Source organism: Neurospora tetrasperma (genome assembly GCF_000213175.1).
Source record: "Neurospora tetrasperma FGSC 2508 unplaced genomic scaffold NEUTE1scaffold_1, whole genome shotgun sequence".
Taxonomy (NCBI): domain Eukaryota; kingdom Fungi; phylum Ascomycota; class Sordariomycetes; order Sordariales; family Sordariaceae; genus Neurospora; species Neurospora tetrasperma.
The window spans coordinates 1091235-1109793 of NW_009799099.1; the positions used below are offsets into that span (position 1 = coordinate 1091235).

General features: G+C 51.9%; 6 protein-coding genes across 6 annotated transcripts; 3 read left to right on the plus strand and 3 right to left on the minus strand.

Moving 5' to 3' along the window:
* Positions 1–200: 200 nt before the first annotated feature.
* On the minus strand, positions 201–2174 carry NEUTE1DRAFT_75349 (uncharacterized protein; the record flags this gene model as incomplete). The annotated part of the gene is made up of 3 exons (XM_009849354.1): positions 201–1319; positions 1378–1720; positions 1817–2174. The coding sequence occupies 3 exons, from the start codon at positions 2087–2089 to the stop codon at positions 328–330; spliced, it is 1608 nt and encodes a 535-aa protein (XP_009847656.1).
* Positions 2175–3516: 1342 nt separating this feature from the next.
* NEUTE1DRAFT_143800 (uncharacterized protein) lies at positions 3517–5502 on the minus strand (the record flags this gene model as incomplete). The annotated part of the gene is made up of 1 exon (XM_009849355.1): positions 3517–5502. The coding sequence occupies one exon, from the start codon at positions 5500–5502 to the stop codon at positions 3517–3519; it is 1986 nt and encodes a 661-aa protein (XP_009847657.1).
* A 560-nt stretch (positions 5503–6062) lies between these two features.
* Positions 6063–7682, minus strand: NEUTE1DRAFT_119557 (uncharacterized protein; the record flags this gene model as incomplete). The annotated part of the gene is made up of 7 exons (XM_009849356.1): positions 6063–6256; positions 6342–6641; positions 6718–6888; positions 6959–7053; positions 7211–7239; positions 7339–7554; positions 7611–7682. 7 exons carry the CDS (start codon positions 7680–7682, stop codon positions 6063–6065), a joined length of 1077 nt encoding a protein of 358 aa, XP_009847658.1.
* A 340-nt stretch (positions 7683–8022) lies between these two features.
* NEUTE1DRAFT_143802 (uncharacterized protein) lies at positions 8023–11764 on the plus strand (the record flags this gene model as incomplete). The annotated part of the gene is made up of 2 exons (XM_009849357.1): positions 8023–10840; positions 10924–11764. The coding sequence occupies 2 exons, from the start codon at positions 8247–8249 to the stop codon at positions 11663–11665; spliced, it is 3336 nt and encodes a 1111-aa protein (XP_009847659.1).
* A 1867-nt stretch (positions 11765–13631) lies between these two features.
* On the plus strand, positions 13632–14786 carry NEUTE1DRAFT_107001 (uncharacterized protein; the record flags this gene model as incomplete). Its single annotated transcript, XM_009849358.1, has 4 exons — positions 13632–13634; positions 13679–13911; positions 14176–14207; positions 14452–14786. 4 exons carry the CDS (start codon positions 13632–13634, stop codon positions 14784–14786), a joined length of 603 nt encoding a protein of 200 aa, XP_009847660.1.
* A 1394-nt stretch (positions 14787–16180) lies between these two features.
* On the plus strand, positions 16181–18470 carry NEUTE1DRAFT_127256 (uncharacterized protein; the record flags this gene model as incomplete). Its single annotated transcript, XM_009849359.1, has 2 exons — positions 16181–16188; positions 16317–18470. 2 exons carry the CDS (start codon positions 16181–16183, stop codon positions 17926–17928), a joined length of 1620 nt encoding a protein of 539 aa, XP_009847661.1.
* Between the last annotated feature and the right edge of the window lie 89 nt (positions 18471–18559).

Below are 18559 nucleotides of genomic sequence, written 5' to 3' on the forward strand. Positions count from 1 at the left end.
GTCGGTTCTACCAGGGGGCATAAGAAGCGTGCTGGATGTCAAAGTTACGAACATAACATTATTCTACGAAGTATATCATCTATACTATATGCATTGCTCTAAGACGATAGGAAATCGAAAGACCATGCTGCGCAGTAACACACCACCCCTCCCTGCATGCACCATAATGTCACATCAAACCCGAGTCAAATCATCTCTCTCTTATCCAAAGAAAAGCAACTCATCATTCAGTTCATTACAGATTTAAAATCCATCATTAACACCACGCCATCCCAGTCCCATCATAAAGACATCAAGTCAGATCATACAAACAGTCCTACCAGACATTCAAGCCCTCCACTCCTTATCAACCTTCTCCCACTCATCCAAGAAACCCTTGTAGAACTTGACACCAAGACCGGGGTCCAAGCTACCAGTCGTGGCACGGATACTGTGCATGCTCAACTGGGGAATACCGACATCCGCCGCCTTGACACCCATAGCACTGCTGAGCATAGGGCCCACGGTACCACCGGACCGGCTGTCGTTGCGGATCATGTGCCTCTGGTTGACGCAGCCAGAAAGCTCGGCGACGCGGTCGAGGATGGCCATGGACACGCTATCCGTGGTCATGTGCGCCGAGGCATCGACACAAAGGGCCACACCGACGTTCAAGCGAGGAGAGTGATCGGTCAGGTTGGTCTGGGTAAAGTTGGGGTGGGCAGCGTGGGTCACGTCCGACGAGACGAGGAAAGAGTTGGCGTACGTCTGGCCCATGAGACCGGGGCCGAGGCCGGTGCCGCCGATGAAAGCGTTTTGGTAGAGAGTGTTTGTGTTGGCAACGAGAGCCTCGACGGTGCGCTCGATAACAATGGGGAGGAAGTTACCGCGCGCACCCTGGCGGAGGAGGGAACCAATCTCCTCGTCGTCGAAGAGCGCTACGAGCTTGATGACGCCAGAGTCCTCATCGTCACGGGCGTGGAGGAGGGCCATGAAAGCGGCCCACGAGCAGAGCTTGTCGTCGATGCGGCCGGCAAAGATGAACTCCTTGTCGATACCACCAACTTGGGCGGGCTGAGAGTCGTAGAGCTCGAGCTCCCAGTTGAGAATGTTGGTGTACTCCTCAATCTTGAGCTGGGAAGCAATGAGCTTGACGAGCTTGGGAGGCTGGGTAGAGACGAAGGAACCCTTGGGGCCAATGGGCTTCTCGGAGGAGGCGGTGGAAGAGGAGTTAAGATCGCTGTTGTCGAGGCCAATGATGGGGGTCATCTCGGTCTCCTGGTTGTTGTGGCCCGTCATACCAATGCCGAAATGGGGAGCCAAAGTAGGGATACGAGCAACTGGAAAGTGTGTGTTAGCTTTCATCGGATGGAATTGGGTTGGGGGGAGTCAACATACTGGGCCAATCAAGCTTGACGACCTTGGTAGAGGTCTTGCCCGTCTCGGGATCCTTAACAATGACACGACCACCGATGCTCAAGTCTCTGTCCCACCATGTGCTGTTGAGAGCGCCGGCATACTGGGCAATACCGAGCTGGACATAGCCGTCGTGGCTAGGCTTGGTGCTGATAGGCTTGAGGCGGGCTGTGAGGGCGTCGATGTGACCGGCGACCATAGCAAGACCGTTGCCTGGCTTATACGCCTTGCCGACGGCCCAGGCGATGATGGAGCTGCCATTGCGAGTGGTGTAGTACTTGCCGCCGGGCTTGATCTGGCCAGACCAGGAGTCTCTGCTGTGAAGCTACAAATAACAAGGCGCTAAGTCAGTTTCGGTCCTTGTGCCTTGGTCGTGGTATTTCAACTGCGGGAGGGGGGCTGGGAAGCTGTGACGGCTTACCTCTTTGTAGCCGGCCTTGTCGAGCTTCTCCTTGAAGTAACCAACAGCGTGGAAAACTGTTGGGTTCTCGGTCATGAACTCGAGGTATGGCTTGGTGAAAGCCTCGGGCTTGATGTCCTTGGCATTGATCTGGTTGGCAGCAACAGGCTGCTGGGGCTGCTGAGGAGGAGCGTAGTATGTTTGCGAGGCCATCATAGACTGCTCGAGGGCTTGCGCTCGGAGAGACATCATGGATGTACGGGCAGCGAGATATTCGGGAGTGGCGCGGACCATTTTGTATATCTGGGTGATGCGAATGGATTTGTATGTTTTTGGAGAAGAGAAAGAAGAAGATGATGGGGAGGAACAAGAGGACGAGATGATGACACGCACGAGATGGCAACAGGAATGAAGGCGGTCGGTCGGTGAACAGCTTCCACTTACAAAGGTGTACATGTACAGTAGGTACCGGCTATAGGTTGCAGCTACAGCCTAGGTACAGCTAGGGTACAGCACAGCGAGTAGGTAGGCGGTGCCCCGGTTGCCAACAATCCGTCCAGGTGACGCGCTTATCACTGGCTAGGCGGTTCTGGGCAGCTGGAGTCAGCTACATGGTGGGCTCAGTGGGGTATTTGATCCTACCAAATGAGCTCTCTGATAGGCCGGATTTGGCCTTTGATGTCCCCGCGGCCCCAACCCCCGGCTCCTGCCTCATGCCAGGGCAAGATCGGCGCTAAGGTACGCTGCAGTGATAAGCAGCCCTGGGTCAGAGGTCCATATAAGCCAGGTAGAGCTCTCCCAGGGGCAGCTCAGTTGTACATTTGTACATATTGATTGACCTTCACTTTGGTGACAATGATGAAGCAGAATACTTACAAGGAAGCACTTACTAATTTTGATCCTTTTTGATCCTTCAATCATAGAGTGGAACTGTTCGCATCCATGGCCTTTTCTAACTGTTAGTCAGCATCAATTTTGTGTACCCGACGAGTGTTTCATCAAGCCATCCGCTTGCGCCCAAAGGTTCACTCATCAATACTACATTCCTGGGATACCTCACGGAATTAGCAAACTCAGTCTCATATTCTAAGTCGGATGGATCTTGCTTACGGGAAATATCGTGCTGTCAAAAAGATCACGAGATAAACACATCAGAACTGATCGTCAGTTCAAGCATGCGAAATAGACGAGCAATCCATCAAGACTCTGAACTACCAAAGTGAGCACCCCAAACTGGTTTATGACAAGTTCCACAGTCTCGATGGTCAGGTCAGTCGGATATGGTACCCGTATCCGTGCTCTGTTCACTTGGCAGTACCAAATGTGACATGTGCTGGATAGAGCTGAGGTTCATGCAAGTATATTATATTTGTACGACCTTGCGATAGATGTTCAAGAACACGGCTATATTTTTAAGGCAAGTGTGCAAACAATAAAGCATGAGGTAGTCCAAGTTCTGTCCAGCACACTCTGATCCTGGCAAGACACCTTGTTTGGAAAAAGAAGTTGAATAGTGAAACCATGTTGAAATTTGAGCACGACATTGACCGTAACACGTCCGTTAACATTCTCTTAGCGAGACGATATGTTTGAGTATCTGTCAACAGGCAAACCTGAACATGCTAAGTCCAACCCCATTCCACTTTCTGCTTATGGGGCACATTTGGTGTAGATATCGGTAAATCAGTCCTCGCAAACTGACCTATCGGCAAGTATACACATCATCTGAAGCTCAAACTTCTCCACTCCAACTCTCCTGCCTCACGAATCTTCTCAACAGCTTCGCCATCCATCAACGCCCCGACATAGCACTGACCCAGAACCTCAAAAGATCCGTCACCGATTGGATGCTTCCTGATTACAAGCGGCATACGGCAACCGCGAATGATGGCCAAGCTGTCACCAGGTCCGATCTTATGGGTTCCTGACCCGAGATATCCTTGTTTTGTGATGAAAAATGTCTTTTCCCTTGTATACAAACCCGCACGTTGGACAAACTTGAGAACATCGTCATGCGTAGTTTCTTGCTTATCGCAGTTCTGACTGTCCGGTCTTCGATTCTTGCACTTGACATATAGGGGCCTCTTGTCTTCAGGAAGCCCCCAGAGTCTGCAAAACTGTCTTACGTTCTCTTCGTCATATATATGTGGTTGTGGCGGCAATCGGTTAGAGCTGGGTGACTGGCGAGTTCCCAAGTGAGCTGGCCGTATCAACATATGAGCATAAAGACGCGGCCCATGCTCCTTGCACCACTGTGCAACATCATGTAGACGGTCCATGAATCCGAAGTACGCCGTGAAACCTGCCCACAATCTTTCCATACGTTGTAGGTTGTTGATTTGGGAGTATGGATCTTTTGGGTCATCATCTGGTAGGAGACTAAATCGTTGAGCAGGCCAAACAAGGGCGGTGAAAAATTCACGAGAAAGCCACCCCGCACCCAACCCAGCTGAAAGAGGTGAATGTGGTCGGTGTTGCAATACAAGATACATCCACCGGCATAGATTTTGAACCTCTTTCAACTCATCCATCTCACTGTGGTTGGCATCAGTGAGCTCTATGCGATCAAGCAGAAGTGTATCCGCCACAAGTACCTTGCCGTCAGGCGAAAAGGTTGCCCATGCCGTCTCTGAAGCTGAAGCATTGTACAACGTGAGAGGTCCCCACGAAGACTTCCTGTGGGCACCATGCCTCAAATCCGGAGCCCAGGATGGGAAACCTGGAAGAGGATCTTGGGAATTATCCAGCCCACCACTAAGCGCAACCAACGACAAAGACCCTGTTAGCTCCGTAATTGCTCTTACCACATTAACATAGACTTGTGCTATGCTTGCACTGTAATCTGGGACAATGGTCAAGCCATATTTTTGGTAGATACCAAGCCAGACGTAGACTTTGTCTCTTGGATCGGTTGACTCAAACAAATGGCCTGCAAGAATCGTTCCTTCCAACCCAGTAGCTGTATCATCGCGAATATTAAGCCCTGGAAAGCTTCCCATCTCATTCTGGAGAACCTGTTTATCCTCTCGGTCGCGCTGATTGAATAAGTTCAGAAATAGCGCTAATGATGTTTTGTAGAATACGTTATCAGTTGCTTTTTTCATTGCTTCGCCATGTTCAGATTTGTCAGAGAAGCTCCGAAGCACCCTCCAACATTCTAAGGCTCGTCGTAAATCGTCCCAGGGGATCTCTTTCGTTCCGCATATAACGTTTGCACGCCTGGAGACGATAACTTCTTGAACAACCCAGACACGGCGCCACCAGGGGCGAGAGAAGAATTTGAGAAGGGCGAGTGACCTCAAGTCGGACTTGGACAAAGCTGATGAAAGGACACGCAGAATATAAGCGGCAGGATATTGCCTTTCCCCCGTTACTTCAAGAGATCTTCGAAGATGGACAGTAAGCTTGATGAGAACGATTGCCAAATCGGTATACTTGTCGCTTTCCCCCAGCCAGACAGTGACGAGCGAGGCATTGTGGTAGATGTCTGTCATCAGCTGAACCTGAGAAGATTTCTCGTCTTTGTCGGACTGGTTGATGCATATTGCATCTACCCAAAGTGTTGTGGGTAGGTTGGATTTTCGTATGCGTCTAAGAGCAGCGCAAAGGTTGTGAGTCGCCTGGAAGGGAAAATCGTTGACAGCAATGGGAGAGGTAACTTTCGGATCTCCCCAGACGTATGATAAGGCGGTATAGTCCGTTTCCATTGACAGTTGAGTTATGTACAGTCTACAATGAATGGGGTCCTGAAGACTGTTGGCCGGGAAGGAGCTCGAGTAAACGAATGTCTTTTCGGGAAGTGTCGAGACGCGTGGCGTAGATTGGGGCCATGATGATGTTGAAGGGCTGCGAGTTATGACCGACGATTGCTGGACAGAGCAAAGGAATTAATGAAACAAAAGTAAATAGTGGAAATGAAGTTGCGAGTGAACGGAAGCAAGGAGATTTTTGATGATTTGGGTTGTTGACACAACTGAAAGATACACTAAAACTTTGTTCAGTTGACAGCGGGGAGCTTCACGTCTTTGGTGGGCTGACGTGAAAAGCTGCCTCGCGACGTGCCTTACCACACGGAAGGTGCAGATAGGGTTGGATCATGGAAGGCGTCGGAACTGGCAGGCAAGAACGAGGGGGGTGGCTGAGAAGGTACCGTGGGTTGCCCAACGCCAATTTACTCCTTTCTATTGGACAGTGATGCACGTAAGAAGACATGTCTGCTTTCCATCAGGTGTACTGCTTCGTCCAATACAGCCTTCCAGACTTCAGCCTACTCTTCGGCCCCGTTGTCTTCAGTAGGCGGCTGTGCCTGACGAAGCTCGAGCTTGATGCGCCAGTTCATGAACTCATCTGTGATGATGTCTCCGTGGCCCACCTCCTCGACTTTGAACACTTCAATTTCTGCCGACCGAGGCCTTCTCTTGATCCTCCACACACCCTCGTCGGTGATGGTATGGCGAAGCCCTGAGAAGAGACTGTCAGTCATAGATTCCAAAGCATAAGACGCTTTGCTGGACTTTAAGAAGACAAAGGAAATGACAAGACTCACACTCGAGGAAGCCGTTAGCAAAGTTGACGCACGTATCCCCATCCCATTTTGGCCGCCCATTCTTCTTCACCATTAGCGGTATCTCCATCGTGCGGAACTCTTTGGTCTCAACCAGCAGCCCATCCTGCGTCCGGAATCCGACAATGATCTTGGGGACGCCTAGGAGAAAGGACTGGATCCAAAACTTCATGAGCTTACGCTCAAAGTTGTTGGCCTGGCGCTCATTCTGGATTACTGCCGACGTCTTGAGCTCCACCCAGTTGATTGGGTCGCCTTGAGTCCTTGGTTTATCGTCCCATACTAAGTAAGGAAAGACGAATGATTAGTTGGGGCTGACGAGAGGCGTTAGTATAGGTAGGGGGACAAGAGCACTAACTAGCATCAACCTCACCACCGATACAGAGAATGGTCTTGCCAATGCCTGTACGGACTACTGAGCAGTATTGCTCCTTGTTGTTCACGACATGATCGGGACGACTTTCAATGAAATCGCGAGAAGTCTGGCCCCATGGTCTCGGAAGTGTGCTCAGGGTCTCAAACTTGTAGCCTTGGAAGCCAGAAGGTGTCAGCTTAGCGATTCAGCAGATGTGAAAGACGTGGACAGTTATTTAGCTTACCCCAGTACTGCATCACTTCTTGCGGGATCGGCCCGTTCCATGGCCGCTCGTTTGCTCTCGACGCTTGTTTGTATGCATGGTTTTCTTCGATAAAGCTTGTCGCCGTCAGTCAAAATAGCATGGAGGCGGATATCATGTGGTCGCTTACATGCAACCCTTTTACAGCCATGTTAGTATGACAAGGCTTCTCAAGTTAGATGGCCAAGCGGCAGGTGTGGACGAACTCTGTAAAGGGTAGCATTCATCTCAAACCCGTCATCATCAAAGGGGGCTGCCATGATCTATCACGTTGTATATGATGTTAGTGTCCGATATACGAACAACACGAAACAGCTAGTCTAAGATATACTCGCCTTTGTCATCATGCCTCTCCAAGTTACAATGTGAGCATCGATCGGTTTCGACGTCTTTTGCTCATAGTCGGCAATGGTGGTAAGGAGGCTGTCCAAATGTTCGTCTACACTGTCGTCATGTTTGATGAAGCTCTCAAAGCCCTTGGACAGGTCGACGTTGAGATCTGGTGTGTAATACCACTTCAATGACTGAGCTCCAAGATGGAACTTGTGATCGGCATCGTATGAGAAGCACGCAAATTCCTGTTCAGATAGTTAACTTCACTGGTCTCTGGATGCCTCTTGTAGGTTGTTTCTACCTTTGGCCGTTTGACCAGCTCACTCTTGCCCGCAAACCGTGCTACAGGCTGGATTGGGAAAGCGGCGGTCATCGTAGAAAAGAGCGGTTGTCCGGCGCTGTATAAGTGGAAGAAGGTTCTAAATCTTGTATTACAATGCCCAAGTAGAAGGACTTGACGAGTTATCATTAAGACTTGAAGGAGGATAGGTGTAGACAAAAGCCAAGATACAAACAAGGTGGAAGCATCTCGAGCTTGTAATTCCTCATGAAGGTCGCTGCCCCTGCAGTGATCCGTCGTGCGTGAGGCCCTGTGAGTGGGGTTACATACCTACCTAGTAACGGCGGGACCCTCTGTAACAACAAACAACCACTGTACATCCGTTTTAGGGGATCATGAACTTGGAGACTTCCACTTCTTGAGCAACACCAACCAAACCACCATCATCGACCAACCTTGACACCCGAAGACTCAGGTCCTGGGTTACGACGAGTCAACGTCCACTAAGTAACACCTACAATCCATACCAACTGTAGACCGTCCGGGCACACCAAGCAGTAGTACCATACTGTATAGGCATGCCGATAATGAAGTACCGCGCAACACGATAGCTCTCCCTCCTCGCGACACCCGGACGCCGAGTCAAACACCACCATCATGGCCGACCGATACGGCCAGCAGCCGCAATCCTATCGGGGCAACAGCGGTTTCGGAAACCTTGGCCGGCGTAACGATGACTACGATCCCTACGGTGACGGATATCCCAGCGACCGCTATGGCACCAGCACCAACCCGGCTTCAAGACCGTCCACTGCCTCCCGAAATGCGCCCCCGCCCCGGTCTGCCCAGCGTGGCCGCACGGGTGCCGGCGATATGCAGATTCAGTCCAACGCCGAGCGCCAGATTGGAAACGTGCTGGATCTGATCAAGAGAGAATGGCCCGCCATGGTCGAGACAGACTGCATCCCCGTCCAGCTGGCTCTACAGCTTCTCGACACCAGCTCCGTCGGCCGCGCCCACGAATACCGCAACTTCCAGCAGACACACCAGTTCCTCCAAGAGTCCCTCAAGAACATTGTCCACGACCACCACCAAGGCTTCAACAGTTCCATCGGTACATTCCACAAGATCCAAGGGAGCATACAGTCCTCCCAGAAGAAGGTGCGCGCCCTCAAGGAGTCGCTGGCAGCCTCCAAGACGGCACTCTGCACCACCAACCCCGAACTCAAACAGCTACATGCCACGTCACGCATGTACGATGGCGTCCTACAAACACTGAACGAGCTCGATGACTTGCGCACCGTTCCAGACCAGTTGGAGGCCAGGATATCGGAGAAGCGTTTTCTGACCGCCGTCGAGGTCCTGCAGAATGCGCTACGGAAGTTGAGGAAGCCCGAGCTGGATAACATTGGTGCCCTGAGCGACCTGCGAAGCTATCTTGCAAATCAGGAGACCGCCCTCATGGATATCCTGGTGGAAGAGCTGCACGAACATCTCTATCTGAAATCACCATACTGTCAGGAAAGGTGGCAGAACCTGGCAAAGGTCCAGGGAATTTCTCATGAGACCTATGGAGACGCCCCAGGCGTGGCACCCTTCCACGGAATTTTGGGCACCATTGACTGGGAAAAGTCCGTGGCTGAGGATCCCCAAAAGAATCCCGAGGCGGACACGTTTTACTATGTGACTCTCCTCGTTGAAGCTCTGAACAGACTGGGAAGGCTAGAGACAGCGGTTGACATGCTCAAGCAGAGGTTACCCGTCGAGCTTTTCGCGGTCGTCAATGAGACTATCAACGATGTAGACCAGAAGCATCCGAGCTCACTACGCGGAGGCGCGTCTGGGTCTCACGGCCTTAACATTTACGGTCACCGCGAAACCCGAATGCGGGCAGACGTCATTCACGATTTGCTATCGACGCTTTACGGCAAGTTCGAGGCCATCGCTGAGGGTCATCGGGTGCTACACGAAGCCATCAAGGCCTTGATTCGTCGTGAAGGTGCCGGCAACAACAGTGTGCTGCTAGGGGGCTTCAAGGAGCTCTGGAACCTCTACCAAAACGAGATTCGGGCACTCCTACACAACTACGTCACCACCGACGCGGATGTCTATCAGTTCAGCCGTACACCCAGACCTGGTATGGGCATGAATGGCAGGGCGGATTCTGCCCGCGACAATCTCTTCAAGTTCTCCGAAGTTGATGCCAAATCGGCCGAGATGGCCTCGGAATATGAGGCCTTGGACTCCATCATCCGGGCCGCCGTACCTGGACTTACGGATAGCACCCGGCGTGACAACAAGAAGGGTTCTTTGATTATCCCGCGATCTGAGCCAGTTACCTCGAGGAAGTCGGCAGGGTACGGCTCAGGAAGCAGCCAACAAAACAGTGGCACTTACAAATCCCTGGTAGAGCCCAGCGTGTTCAACATGAGCCTGCTTCTACCACCTACTCTCATCTTCCTTCAGAGATTGAAGAGCATTGTGCCCCCTGGGTCCGATCTGGCGACCAGCACGCTGACATCGTTCCTTGACAACTTCCTCGTCAATGTCTTCCAGCCTCAACTCGACGAGACCCTTGGAAAGCTCAGCGATACTGTCTTTGGCGAGGCAGACGCCTTTCAGCAAGACTCGGACTGGGCCCAAGTTGCGAAGCGGCCAGTGTACAAGGGAACCACAGCCTTCTTCACAGTCATCACAGCCTTTTGCCGGATGCTGGGCACTATTCCCCACGACCAAGCGCTGAGTACGCTCATCATCACCCAAATGGTCCGATACTACGACCGCTGCTTCAGCTGGTACAAAGCCCTGGTCACCAAGACACAAGAAGGGGGGGACAAGCAGGTCAGGGAAAAGGAAAAGCTTCGGGCATCTGCCATTCTCGCCACCGAGCCTAGTGAAGTTCGCGAGACGATACAGAGGCTGTGGAAGTCGGAGAACCTGGACGACCTGGAGCTTCTCTACCGTGAGGTAAACCAGCTCATCGCGTGGGCCAACGGTCGGGACCTGGACGCCAGCGACATCATTCAGGATCGCGATATGATCCAGTCCATGTGTCTGCTCTACACCAGTATGAAGTGGCTGTCGGTTAAGATCCACGGTCTGCGTCACATAACGCGTAACGAGACGGACTCATCCAAGTCGAGCTTCCCGACCAAGGCGGAGAAGAAGCGCTGGACGCTGCTGAACGACCCGAGCAAAGCTACCGGAGGGGAAGCACCCGTTTACCTGCCTATGACGGAGGAGACCGTTGAGTAAGTTTACTACCCTATCCATTTTCCTTCTTCAACCCTGATAGTAAAATTTCACGCTTGCTAACCCATCCCCCCCCCTTTAGAAACTTTGATAGTATCCTAGTATCCTACGACGAGCTCGCCTCCACCGCCCTCCTCACCCTACACCTTGAAATCCGCACTCGCATCCTGCACTCCCTCCAAACGGCCCTGTCCCCGCTCACCACGGCCCCCTACCTGCTTGACCAAGAAGTCAACGAGCCGGACCCGGAGATCCTCTCGCTCAACTCGGAAATGGTGGCTTACGACGAAATTCTAGTCAGATGCCTCCGCTTGCGCGAGGTCCAATTTGTCAGGAACGGCCTCGGCAAGCTGATCAACGGGTTCCTGATCAAGAACGCGCCCATGACGGCGCCGATGAACGCCAAGGGGTGCGGGCGCATGCAACTCAACATTTTGGTTCTGCAGCAGAACCTCAAGAATATCGAGGAAGGAGTCGATCTCGTGCGGGCGAGTAATTACTTTGAGATGTTTGAGCGCGGGGTGGATGCCATTCTCGAGAAAGCTAGAGAGGGCGTCGCCTCTTCTGGCTCCCAGGAAGCTGGTGACGGAGGACAAAAGAGCGAAGACGCGGGAGAAGAAGGGGCGGAGACGCCCAACTCGAGAAAGTCGGCGGAAATCTTTGGGGACGATAAGGACCGGTTCAGCTACGATGAGCTCAAGGCGCTGGTGGAGCTGTGCTATAGCGAGCAGTTGGCGGATCCGGAGCGCGGCGTGGCGGCGGCGGCGAAGAGGCAGATGGCGGATAAGTTGCTGAATTTGAGCGAGTACATGTGGCAGTCTTAGGTGGATTTGCAGGACATTTAGACTTGGGCTGGTATCATTAGCATGGTTAAGAGGTAGATTCGATAATTCACGAGTGTTAATTCTTATTTTTGGTAAATCATATCTCTCATATCTCGTGTGTGTTCTTGGTTGTTTCTCCCTTCTCATATTTGTTGTTTTCACTTTTGTTCTCATCACTTGTTTTACGCCTCTTGTTTGACACCTCTTGTTTACCTGTTCGTCAGGCCCAGCCAGCCGAAGTTGTTTCAATACCTGATGCCGGACAGGTAGATATTCGAATCTCTATTTGTTAATTTCTCTACGTAGAGGTAGACAAACTTCCTTCCCCTCATCACGCGCCTCTCCCTCTTCCTTCTCCAACATCCGAGCCAAAGCTAACTCTATCTCTCATCTGCTTGCCCACCTGCACCATTGTCAAAGTAGCAGCTTAGATAAGATACCATCCTGCATATCTTTTTCGTGTATGCACACTTTGCACATGATGATGCATAGAAAGCTAGTCAGTGCATAGCGGTCATGTACGTAAAGTTGAGTTAGATATGTATGCATGTATGTATGTATATATGTATGTATGTGCCTCTCTCTCAAACTTGAATTGCTCGTGGGCTTAGTTTGTATAGACGACGCCGGTACTAACCAGTATGTGTATGTATGTATGTAAGTATGTATGCAAGGCATCCTGGAGAAGGAGGGGATAGAGGTAGTGTAGTAGATAGGAAGAAACAACACCGATAGACGACTGTTTGTTGGAGGAAGACAACGGTAGGTAGCAAAATAAGGTGGCTACTTAGATAATTCACCATTTTACTTGGCTTGGCTTGATGGACATAAATATGTACCTACATATGACGATCAATCAATCAGATCGGTCGAGGTTTTTTTTCCAACGGTCAGACAGGAGTTGCTCGCTATGTGGCGACAGCAGCAACAACAACGAAGAAGCAAGCACATATCTTTGCGGTAATGGAGGGGGTGGTTGCACAGGTACATACACACTACATCAAGAAACGTTGATGACTTGCATCCAAAGACGATCATCAGAAAAAGGTCAACACTACACTAAAGGAGAGATGGGCCCCCAGGCAGGCAGACAGACAGACGGGAGCACGGCCGGGGGACAACGGTAAGACGGAATTCAAGGAGCGAAATGATATTATTCATCTTTCAACAGGAGTTTGTTGAAAGGTCATGGATTCGGAAGGGCGGCTCAAGGAGGTGGTGGTGGGTTGAGAGAGAGAGAGAGAGAGAGAGAGAGAACTGAAGGCCTGGGAGGTAAAGCGAAATAACGTGGAGGTTGGTGGTACTATTTGTGTCTCTAGTTCAACTAGGTAACGTTGCGAGACGAAACTAGGCAATGTCTTGAACCGATGACTAGGTAGACTTGGGGCCGGGGATGCCGTGGTGAATGAATGAATGAATGAGTGAAGGATGGATGGATGGATGGATGGATGGATAGGACTACTACTGGGAGAAGTGAGGCAATCCCGGTGAAGTCTGAGCAGGTGGATGAGGTCTGGACGGTTCGCGAACGTGATGCGCCTTTCATGCTTGATGGATATGATATGATATGAAGGAGGAGAAGCAAATGGAGACGATCCTATCCTGGTGCCTGGCTAAGTCCTAGTCTAGGTAGTGTAAAGACCGGGAGTTGCAAGTGGAAAGTTGCAAGGGAAAGGTGAACACTCGCCACCCGTCAGTTACTCCCGTCGCCTCCTCTTCCGCCCGATGATGGGAAGCGTGAGAAACTCTACTGAACAAGAAATTTGGATGACGAAGACGCGGGCTGGGTTTGATTATCATGTATATGAATCATGGAAGCACAACATGGGCGGAAGAGCAGTACCAACGAAGGGATCGGATATCTGGTTGGCTGGCGTCGTCTGTCACTGTTTCGCGTGTCCCAAGACTTATGAAACGAGATCACCGTTCATCTCATTGGACGAGCGGGAGATAGATGACTGCTACCATGGTTAGTGCGAAGTGTCTTGGATCGAATCACCTGCTCTGTTAAAGCGTTGTGGTTTACCCGTTGCCGTTGTGGCTGCCGTGCAAGTGAACAAGGGCCATTGCAGTGAGCAAGGGCACAGAGAAAAAGGGTCCAGGACCCGCAATGGAATCTTCCATTCCTTCAACGATTTCTTGTGTATTCCGTCAGTAATTAAAGGGGCATTCAAGACTTGGGGCAGGTGGTTTTTACAGTCGAGTCCAAGTGGAAGTGACGACGGTCCCTTGTGGTGTTTGGTGCTGTGTGTGGGTGGTTGTCCCTGGTTCATGCATGACAAAACCATGGTTACCGCGCACAGGCCATCCCAGATTTGATGATGATCCAGAACTCGGCCAACTTTTTCATCACCACGGGCAGACTTGTTTCTTTTTTCTACAAGTGGATGAGCAGCTAACTGAAGTCTTTTCTCAACTTCAGAGACACTCAACAGACTTGGATTCTTGGTCGTGATGAGAATCGATGCATTTTCATCCAGGTGACTAAAAGTGGTGAATGTATTGCCCAGGCTGTATCAACAGGGGCAGGACCGATTTGACGGTATGTAACCGTAATTTTGTCATGAACCGAGCCTGGCAAATGCGTTTGAGCAAGGGCCAAGGGAAGGGACAAAGCTTAGAAAGTCTTGGCAAGGGGCATTTGTGCGCCGTAGGAGAAATTGCGCGCGATAGACAGGTACTTGAGCGTCATGCACAAAGTCATGGTCAAGTCAGGTACCGAGGAAACGCGCTCAGCGCAGCATCATGCTGCACCTCACCGGCACCTTGATGTCCCTGAATGATAGGAACACGCCCTGTCCCGGTCGCAGCGCAGTCGCAGTCGCAGTCCAGGCCTGTCGACCTGACGGAAGAGGGCCCGGCCGGACAAGACATGGTCGTCGTCGACAATCGCGGCAGCTTGCTCTCACGGCCTTCGCATGCTCGGCGTCTTGCGAGCAACAGTCACCCGGGCGGACAACGCATGGCAGCCGTGTCGGTCGGAGACAAACATGTGCAATCATCAATCAGCCGAGCAACGGGTGGATCATCTGTACGCTCCAACGGTGACCGATCAGCATCCGACAAGTCCGCAGTTCTGCCCCCGTCCCCCGCTAGATGGACTACCAACCCCACCATGTGAAGACGGGACTACACTAGGAAAGTGGAAACCCCAGAGAGTCCAGCTCAACAATGGCCGGGACGGGCCATTCATTATAGTTTGCCCGTGCTAGCATCAAGGAATCTGAAGAGGAAGAGAAATCAGCCAGCTGTTTCACAATTTGGCTATCCACTCACTACAACACTAGAGAAATATCAGGACAATGCCTGGGCAACGAGACGGAATGCCGAGAGGGGATGGGGAAGCACAAATGGACAATGCAATTGGAAGGGGGAGGGGGAGGATGGAAAGGGCGGGAAAAAAGGGGTGGGGTGCATGGCCAACAAATGATATATCGTCCCTGTCTGAAATTGGCCCTCCACTCTCAATGGTTTTTTTGTTTTTGCTTCGATTTCCCTCTTTCGTTGCTGAGGTGTCACTTCGTCACCGTGACTTCAGTTGCACTTTTACTTCCCTTGGGTCGGTCGCCCAGACTTTTGACTTGCACACTAGTGAAAGCACCTTGACCGCCCGCCCAGCATCAGTCCACTGCCTCCCACTACATCATTGCCGCTTAGTCCCAGGTTTGATTCTATCAAAGCCCGGATGCACCGCTCGTCCTGACCGGATCTTTACTTTCCCACTTTACACTTCCACTTCGTTGTCCAACAACCCACAGACCGCATATACCACTCTCTTTTATCCTTTGCCCGTTGTTTTGTTGCTGTTTATTTGGTCGGTGTTGTTGTTGTCGTCGGTGTCGTCGTGGTTGTGCATCAAGAGTACCTCTACCTCTAGAAAGCGGAAAGTCTTTCATAAAAAGAATCCGGGCATTCTTCTCCATCATACACCCCCCTGCCCTGCCACTGCAGCTGCACTAAAACTTCGCTACTAAAAAAGCCTCTGCGCGCCGGGTAGCCCCGTACCAGGTACCACCTTCACTGCTGCAGCCAGCGATATTCCGTCCGAAAAAAAAGGAGGCCGCTGCAACATCCTTACAGTAGCTTAGGTTCCTTCCTGCAGCCAAAGGTACCTACCGCAAAAGCCATCCACCTATCCAACTGCCCTTACACTTTTCCACTCGGCGTTACGCCACGGCCGCCCTTCAACACCCATCCCACGAATTCACAGGTCGACGACGAACTTGGCGAGAGAAAGGCGACGATAACACTCTATTCGGTCACCGATAAGCACAAAAAACTGCTGAAGTGCGGATTACCGGGTCCACCATCTTCGACGCGGTTTCCGGAGCCTTCGACGCTTGTTCTAATCCCGCCGAGCAACTTCGGCCGACGGCGCGTCGAACTAATCAAGGGAATCCCCCCCCTTGAATCTTCGACTCTGGTCCTTTGTCCTCTCCTGTCACCAACGACGGATTGCAAGACCAGCGCAATTCCTTCTCCCGACCGCATACATATCCTATCTGATTGCCCAAAATGGCTGGGTGAGTCGCAATCCGCTCCTTCGACACCGCTTGCGGTGAGAGTCCTTGGCTGACCGAGTTTCTTGTTATCCTCTACCAGCTTATTCAAGGACATCTGGCATGCTATGACCAGTTATGATCGACGTTAGTGCTTTCTTTCCCCCTACCTCCCCGTCCTCGGTTCGATCGCTTACATGTCATGGTTGGGAAACAGATGCTGGCATCGACTCTCCTTACCGAACTGGACGTCATGTCCCATTGAACCGGAACTCCGGTCTCGCGGGCGTTACTACCGCCTCCGACTCGCGTGCCGACATCAACTCGCCCTACCTTCAAGGAGATGGCCGTGGTTCTACCATGAGCTTCGACACGGCGTACGGCGGACGCGCCATATCTCCCATGCCGAGTCCCGCCAACGGTGGCCCCTATTCGCCCGGCCTAGTGAGCCAACGACAGTCCGTCCACCAGGACGCATTCGATGTACACAGCCCAACCGGCGAGATTCCCATGCAGAACTTCCAAAATGGCGGTCCGCCTCCTCCACCAGTCGCCAGCTCCTGGGAGAAAATTGACAGATGGGCCGAGGAAAACTACCCCGAGTTGTTCGACCAACTTGGCGAGGGCTGCACCGTCAACGATCTGAACGAACTCGAATACCAGCTTGATTGCACCCTTCCCCAAGATCTCAGGCAATCCTTGCAAATCCACGACGGCCAGGAGCGCGGTGGTCTTCCCACTGGCATTATTTTCAGCTCCATGTTACTCGACTGCGAAGAGATGGTTCAGGAGTGGGAGAACTGGAAGACGGTGAACCAAGAGTTTATGCTGGATCCCGTGCTCGTCAAGCGACAATCTCAGGCATTTGCCGCTCAGGCCTCATCATCAAAAGATGCCCCTAACCGCAACCAAAACTGGCGACAAGAACTCCTCAACAAGCAGGATTCCGTCCCCCCATCCGCGATTCAGAAGGCGTATGCGCACCCTGCCTGGATTCCTCTCGTTCGTGACTGGGGCGGCAACAACTTGGCTGTCGATTTGGCGCCTGGACCAAAGGGCCACTGGGGTCAGATCATCCTCTTCGGTCGCGACTACGATACAAAGTACGTCGTGGCCCGCTCGTGGGCGCACTTTCTTGCCATGGTTGCGGAGGATCTCAGCAGTGGGAGGTGGTTTGTCGATGAGGACACCAACGAGCTCAAGCTGCGTGAGTTTAAGGCGACCCGTGTTGAGCCGTCTTATTTCGAGATTCTGAGGTGGAGAATGGATCAGAAGTATGGCCGCACAGCCAACAAGCGCAAATCCATGGCGCCTTCCATGGCGTCGGCTTCCGGCATGCGCTCTCCCCCCACTCCCGGCTCTCCTTACCAAAGCCCAACAGAGCACAACGAGCCTCGTGGCCGGTCGCTACACCGTCTCACTGGCACTTCACCCATGTCGAGTCCCATCCGACCAGGTTACGGAAAGCCAAGCCCATTGGCGCGCGTTGCTGAGGAGGCACCCCCCACAACATCTCTCACGGCTAGCAACGCTTCCCTCGAGGCCAAAGCCGCCGACAACTTGATGGAGTTGAACACCCCAAGGACAAGCGGAGAGCATAGCAAGGAGGATATCAAGGTCAATGAGGATTCTCCCGCCAAGGAAAGGACAAGCGAGGATAAGGAGAAGAAGCCTGAAACCGAGGCGAACGGAAAGGCGACGGAGTCAAAGGGCAAGCAAACGACAGTCGAAGACGCCGAGGACATGAAGGATATTGAGATTTGAAAGGGAACAAATCGAAGCGACCCAACGAACTCGTCAACTCAGGGGTCACCATTGAGTAGCTGGCCCAGCAAACTGCTTCCTCACCATGCGCAGGGCACGGAGTCAGACAAGGTGTAATGTTTCTCCCTAATCTGATATCTTGACGCCTCCTCGAGTCAGCTGTCCTCTCTTAGCCGAATATAAGGGCCATCGCATGATGAAGGGGCAGGTCACGAATCTTTCTCTTCCAATTACTTCTTCCTCGCCACCATACGATTGGTCTCTATCGTCTAATCGGGTTCTTTCATGATGCGGAGGTTTTCCCTGCGTTGTCCTCTCGCCTGTTTGGCCAAGGAGAGGGGGTTTTCGAGGGACAATCTCGTTGCATCGCCGAAGTTTGAATATTGTATGTACACTAAAAGGGGATCATTTTGACTTCGACTGGTGGGTGGGACCTTGTTGTGGTCTGCCCGACGCCGCCCGCAGAAGACATTTTCAGCTTTGCACTATTGTTTACTATTACACCGCATAGCGTCATAATAACTCTTTCTGTCTTTATTTTCTGCATCCAAGCTGTCTTGGCTTCTGGAGGGGAAATGTGGTTACTTGTTTCCCCTGGTGCTGTCGCTGGCTGGTTGTCAGTCATATGGAA